General features: G+C 41.5%; 1 protein-coding gene across 1 annotated transcript in view; it reads left to right on the top strand.

Annotated features, from left to right (window-relative positions):
- Positions 1 to 2,531: 2,531 nt before the first annotated feature.
- Positions 2,532 to 7,415, top strand: part of nhlrc2 (NHL repeat containing 2) — a gene marked incomplete at both ends in the record, with an annotated part of 33,568 nt that continues 28,684 nt past the window's right edge. The window contains 2 exons of the mRNA XM_080747008.1: positions 2,532 to 2,691; positions 5,537 to 5,689. Of these exons, the coding sequence (XP_080603134.1) occupies positions 2,532 to 2,691; positions 5,537 to 5,689 (313 nt within the window). The remainder of the gene's footprint in view (positions 2,692 to 5,536; positions 5,690 to 7,415) is intronic.

Here is a 7,415-nt window from a genome sequence, read left to right as displayed (position 1 = left end):
GGTCTGTATCCATCTGTAGTACACTGAGTACTACACATTAGATTTTTTTTTTTATGTATTTATTGATTGATGGACTGACTGACTGAATACTTTATTTAGCAGTTCCCATAAGAAAAGCACATGACCAAGTACAGTTCAGATACAAGGTCTATATAGTAGGGCTGTCACAATCATTACATAATCGCCTAATCGTGATTATTTAACATTATCGCAATTATTTTGTTATAATCGTCATAATCGTGAATGTTGAAAAATGTCAGAAATAGTGGAAATGGCAGATCTACAAGCTCACAACGCGTTGCATCGCGACGCGTTGTGAGCTTGTAGATCGGCTATTTCCACTATCAATGTTATTTTTTAAGTTGTAAGTTGTCAAATACCGTTTGTCATTAATGTATTTGTGTATTTAGGTTATGTATCATATCTACCATATGCAACTTCAAAGCCTAAAAGCCAAACAGAAATGTAATTATCAACGACAAAAACACAATTAAATAGTTAATCGACAATTATTTGAGTGACAATTAACCGTCATGTAAAATGTCATATCGTGACAGCCCTACTATATAGGATTCAAACCCAAGAAAGCACTATATGGTTTGTTTACATTGGGGTCCTTTCAATTGTACTCAATTCATTGAGAGATAACATTGTGTGCATGATGTATCACATTACTGTGACATTGTATCCTTACCCAACTAAATGTAATGTGTTATCTGTTACATTATACATATATGGAGGGATGTGTTGGTTATCTCCATATCTGGAGATTCAACCTTCAACGATTATGACATCTTGTTACTAATCTGTCGGTAGATAATGCCGGTCTTATCATAAGGGTCATTTGTGTACGGTGTGATGTCATACTGATGTCAGCAGTGTGATGTCATACTGATGCGGAGATATGAGCAGGGCAAAGGTGTGACAAGGCCCTGCAGAAAATGCATGACACGCTGCTGCGCCACACTCAGCACCCCTAAAAACCAGTACTTGGGATTTGTTGATGTAAATGTTCACATAGAGTGTAATAATTGGTAAAACAAACTTTTGGCCTATTTGTGGAGATAAGCGACCAACGGTCGCTTATCTCCCAATTAGGGAGTCTTACTGGTAATGTTACATGTCCATTACATTGTAACAGGTTGCATATTATTGATAAATTGACCCTAAACCAGTGGACCGGGGAGTGGGGACCACCAGTGGTCCTTGGGGGGGTTCCAGCCAGGGGGTCCCCATTCCCAACTAGTTGGTAACCAAATGGACACTAAAACTATTGAGAGTGTAACATGAAAACAAATGGACCTGTACAGGTCCATTCGGTTTCATTTTACACTATCAAGAGTTAACTATATTTTAAAACCCCTGCATTACTTAATTATCAAGAACTCTACTACACAATTAGAGAATGTAGAATAATTGTTATTTTGATCAACGTTTCCAATCGGATAGATAAAGATCCCATATGGTACCACACCACATCAAGTTGTGGGTCTGAGAGACTAAATGTCATCATCATGGTGGTCCGTGGCTCAAATGCGGATTGAATAATGGATATGAAAAGGGTTGACAACCCCTGTGTTACATTAGCCTATAACCTTACGTATATATATCCATTACACTGTATCGTTGCATGCTGCATAGTATTGATACATTGACCCTAAACGGTTATTACACATCTGTTACATTGTTTTAAACCTAATCAGTGTGTCAGCTGCCTTCTTTTCGACCAGCGACAGCCTCGTACCACGGATATAAATGATAAATAAATGGTATAATAAACAAATAGATACATAAACACACTGTAAATGTGTGTATTATTGACATGATCCTACACACTTACCGCCAGTAGTAGAATACAGTAAACACAGGCCTGGACAGCCAGCAGCACTTTCCACACCATTCACAACAACAAGGTTAATAACTGAAACAATAAAATAACAGTCACTCACAATTAAGACAATATCAACGTGATGAATGTATTATGTAGTAAAAATTAAGATTCTTTGAGAGCGTGATTTATTTTGATTGATCACAGTTAATGTATTATAGTGGAAAGTGCTGATGTGAATCTGCGTCCATTTCCTTAAACCGCCCGGCTGTGTAGAAGGTAGTTTCTTTTGCCCTCTCTAACATCGGAAGGCAGATGGTTCTAAACTATCTTTATGAGCTCAAAAAGCACCACCTCCCCACAACAATAAATATATGTTTAAAGAAATGTTTTAGATATTTCACAATATAAGAAGACAACACAATTATTCCCATTGTATGTATTTATTTTCCCTGCATTTACAAGTATTTAATTTCAAGCTTTTTACACAAAATTAATGCAATAGTTTTTAAATATTTTAAAGTTGATGACTCATATTTGAAAACATATTTAAACATATTTCTTACACAATGAACAATGGTATTTAAAAAAACAGAACAACAATAAAACCATTACTAAATGAATGGGGAGGGGAGAGAAGCCTGCCTCCCTTTCGACACACAGGGCAAAACAGCCTACCCTGTGCATTGTTGTAGTAATAAACATGGCGTCTCCCTGCAGCCTGTCTGTGTTATATCCTCTTCAGAGCGCTCTGGAAGCCTCTCTGGATGAAGATATCTCCTCACAACAACAACAACATCTGGTACTGGACTACCTGAACACTCTGGACCACAAGGACCTGAGGATACCTGACTTTGACCCGGGTAAAACACCTCTTTTACAGTCTAGATATACCTGACTTTGACCCGGGTAAAACACCTCTTTTACAGCCTAGATATACCTGACTTTGACCCGGGTAAAAACACCTCTTTAGAGCCTAGATATACCTGTCTTTGACCCGGGTAAAAACACCTCTTTACAGCCTAGATATACCTGACTTTGACCCGGGTAAAAACACCCCTTTTACTGCATAGTTTGACCCGGGTAAAAACACCTCTTTTACAGCCTAGATATACCTGACTTTGACCCGGGTAAAAACACCCCTTTTACTGCATAGTTTGACCCGGGTAAAAACACCTCTTTGCAGCCTAGATATACCTGACTTTGACCCGGGTAAAACCCCTCTTTTACTAGTTTGACCCGGGTAAAAACACCTCTTTACAGCCAAGACTCAGAAGCAGTGTTTCTCAGAAGCAGTGTTTCTCAAAGTGGATTCCAGGGACTCAGTTTGTGGGTTCCTTTATGGGGGTCTTAATGGGCTGTAACTCTGACATGTGTACAAATGGTCCATTTGGTTCCATTTGTACGCTGTCAGAGTTCAGGGGGATTGATTGAAGAATTTATTAGAAGTTTGCAATAGAACAAAAGTACAGTTTCATGACAGTACAAATCACTGGTACAAGGTCAACTAAAAGGAGATCCTAGAAAGCCGAGGCTTATTTCCACAGGAACCACACTTTAAGTATCTCATATAACATTGAAAGACAGACGGATAGAACATAGTACTTTATCTAGGATAATATCAGTTTCAAAAGCATAACATCAAATACAAAAGGCAGAATACAAAGAAAAGGGGGGGGGGGGGGAGCATGGGGGCTTAGTCTATTTACAAGTCACGGGTAGCTGCTGTTTGAAGGTGACTTTTCATACCAATTTTGAAGGAGTCTAGGGAGACCTTGAAATGTGAACGTTTGAGAACCACGCACTGGCCCTAGAATCGACCAGCCCAGTGCTGTAAACTCTGTGAGTCTAACCTCTTTCATGTCATTCTGTCAACCTCCCAAGTTAATATGTATTTTTCTTTCGGCCCCCCATACAATATGTAACTCAGGCAGCCGAACAACAATATGTGCCAGTAAAGTGACTTAATATATTTTCATTTTGCCAGTGGTAACAGTCAGGAAGGGTGGAGCTGGGCACTATAATAAGGAAGATTGGGCACCTTGATGTAAAAATAAGGGAGTGGGTTGTTGGCTGATTTACCACTGTTTCAGGGTTGTCCAAACAACCACAAACAACCCACGACCCTCGAATGGTAAATTGCTTTTCTACCACTTCTACCATATAAATGAAAGAGAACACAGTTGCAACTGCATTGATCTTGGAAATGTTACAACTGCAACACAACAGTGGGCGGGGTCCATGAGCCAACTCACGGTTGTTGACTGATTTACCACTGTTTTAAGCCAATCAGAATCCAGTATCTGAACATGTGACCACAAAAAGTGGTAGAATTGTCTTTTTGGTCCAAAACGTAAGTGTGTGTGTGTGTGTGTGTGTGTTTGTGTGTGTGTGTGTGTGTGTGTGTGCGCGCGCGCGTGCGTTTGTGCGTGTGAGTGAGAGACTTTTTTCCTTATCTTTTTCTTACCATTGAGCCTGCTTGTTTAATGCCGTGTCAGATCCTGTGTCTAGGAGACATGACCTTTCTTTGACAAAATCTAAATGTCCCAATAGAAGAGCAGGGAGAAAAAGACAGATATAACTGGCTCTATGTCTGTCTGTCTGTCTGTCTGTCTGTCTGTCTGTCTGTCTGTCTGTCTGTCTGTCTGTCTGTCTGTCTGTCTGTCTACTGTAAGTTAGCCACAAATTGCAACTGCATGGTGCTACCAGTAGGTGTCCTCCCAGGCACCAGGGTCTAAATGTGTAGGGAGAGACCATGTCCAACCACAGTACTATCCCTGATCTGTTTGACTTTATTGTGGGCTCGCTGAAAGCTAACGTATGTTACGTATGTTATCTTCATTATTTATCTATCAGTCAAGTTCTCCTCGACAGTACAAAGGCAGGGCCCTTAGCCAATGAGGAGCAGCCAAAGGGTAGATCTTTGTGCCCATACATGGTGTTACATATGAGCCCACAGTTTCGTAGGAACAGTATTTCTAGTTTAAAATGAGGACCCACAATGTAGTGATTCTGTAATCTCAATCAGTGGGTCTCAAAGTGGGTTAGTGTATTAGTAGTTCGTGAACTTAAAATAAGTGTAACTAAATGCATTTGAAATGAAATATAAACGTAGTTACTTTTTAGGATTCCAATTTAAGAATAGCAAAAATAGCCGATATATACAAGCTTGACACGTGTCGCACTGTGGTGCATTTTGAGCTTGCAGATAGGCTATTTTTTAAAAATACAGAGATAACAGGTTTCTGCCTGACAGTTATGTGGCTCTCTGGAGTTAGTGTGAAAATATGGTGGCCCTCTTCATCATTAAAAAGGCCATCCCTGATTAGATCTCTACAAGCTCCCAAATGCATCATATCACAGCACGTTCTGAGCCTGTAAATCTGCTATTAAAAATATAATCTTAAAAATGAATATTTTAACAACACATCTAACACATACTACACATAACATCTTATGTGTAGTATGTGTTAGATGTGTTGTTAAAATGTTCATTTTTATGTTCATTTATTTATTTTGGATGTCCTTGACATGACAAAGTTGAGAACCAGTTTGAGAATGGCGTCGTAAGCTTGTAGATCTGCTATCTTTGGCTAATGTTCCCCTCAGAATAGGGATGCGTGGTGTTGCTAGGGTCCAGGGGACTCCCTGTTGAAGACCTCCACCCCTAAAAGGGTATATAATTGATATGGTTTGTTTCTCTTTCAGAGTTGGAGTGGCTGAACGTGGAGGCTCCTCTGTCCCTGGCTGCAGAGCTGAGTGGGAAGGTGGTTCTCCTGGACTTCTTCACCTACTGCTGCATCAACTGCATGCACATCCTGCCTGACCTGCACCGCCTGGAGGAGAAGCACTCTGTTAAAGGTAAAAACACTGAGGAGAAGCACTCTGTCAAAGGTAAAAACACTGAGGAGAAGCACTCTGTTAAAGGTAACTAAAAACACTGAGGAGAAGCACTCTGTCTAAGGTAAAAACTGGGGTCACGGTGGCGCAGTGGTTAGCGCTTCGCCTCACAGCTAGAAGGTCCTGAGTTCGATTCCCGCCGGGGGCCGCTGTGGGTGCTGGGGGCGTGTTCCTCTTTCCGCATCATCAGCGTCCACACCCTAGGTGGGGTCGGCGATAGGTGTGGAGTTTGCATGTTCTCCCCGTGTCTCCTAGGGTAGGTACCCTCACAAAAACATGCAGTAATCCTGGTCTCAATAATGCCTCCCACAGGCCAGCCGGGGCGCCTGATGGAGGGGAAAGGAACTGGTTGGAATAATTTGTTCCTTCCATGGGCTATGTCCATCCCGGGGAATTCCCCCCTGTCAGGTGAAAAGAAACAACTTGGGCTACCCATGCATTGAAGAAAGCATGAGGTTTGTCCGTTGTCTCCCCAGGCGCGGCAGAGGGAGAGCAGAGCCCAGGATTACATAGGCAATTGGCAAATCGGTTACAAAATCGTGGGATAAATATTATATAGAAAAAAAAGGTAAAAAACACTGAGGAGAAGCACTCTGTCAAAGGTAAAAACACTGACCTGCAGTTTACGATTGTTTACGCAGCCTGGACGAGAACCAGACACAGCTCTTCCCAGGATTGACTGCCAGTAAGACTCCCTAATCGGGAGATAAGCGACCGTCAGGTCACATGGGACAGATCCATGTTGATGACATGACTGTAGACATACTGTGTACCGCTTTGCGTGATTTTAGGGCGAAATCTGCAGGAGCAGTGTCCAAAAATGTGTTTTGCAAGAACCGGCCTCATGGTGACGCTAGAAGAGGGCCATGTGAGAAATGAGGGGTGGAGGTTGTGGTTTGGCAGCCAAGGAGTGTGTGTGCAAAGTTTGGCATGGGTAGGGGCAACAGTGGCGAAGATATGAGTAGGGCAAAAGTGTGACGTGACGGACAGACAGACAGACAGACAGACAGACTGACGGACTGACAGCCTCAATGATACTGTGTGTGCGTGCGAGCGTGGGTGCGCACACACAGTGAGGCCTTAAAAGAGCCTCACATTGCACACAAAAAAAACAAGTCACTCTATGCCATCTAGGGACCTTAAAAGGATCCCTGACTAGTAAGCCATGTAGGCCTTAATATGTTATAATAACCCTCTTTTTTAAAACACTTACAGCAGTGATGACGTCATAGATGCTTTTTGTGTGGTCTGGCCCATAGGGTTAATATGGAACGTCAAAACAACGTTCTCTTTACAACATTTAAAACATTGTCTTGATGCTCAGATTAACTGTAGTTAGTAGTGTGGTGCTTTTCTGTTCTGTTCATATCAAGTACGATGTTTTGCCGTGCCTGTAAAGTGTTTAATTCAACATCTAAAACTTGTTTACACCGCCCTTTTAAATGGGCCCGTCTACCCAAAAAGCATCTATGACTTCATCACTGCTTGCGACAGACACTGCAATGGCTCCCCATGGGTTGAAAATATGAACTTTTTTCTCTCAAAGGAATATATTGTAAGTGTTTTAAATGGTATATTTTGGTTAAAGAGGGTTATTATAACATATTAAGGCCTACATGGCTTACTAGTCAGGGATCCTTTTAAGTAGTATCCTCAGGGCATCATTGTTGGCCACTTTAAGCCTCTG

Source organism: Nannobrachium achirus, assembly GCF_963921795.1.
Source record: "Nannobrachium achirus genome assembly, chromosome: 18".
NCBI lineage: Eukaryota > Metazoa > Chordata > Actinopteri > Myctophiformes > Myctophidae > Nannobrachium > Nannobrachium achirus.
The sequence above is the reverse complement of the archived record's forward strand: the minus strand, read 5'-3'. Positions and strand labels throughout refer to the sequence as shown.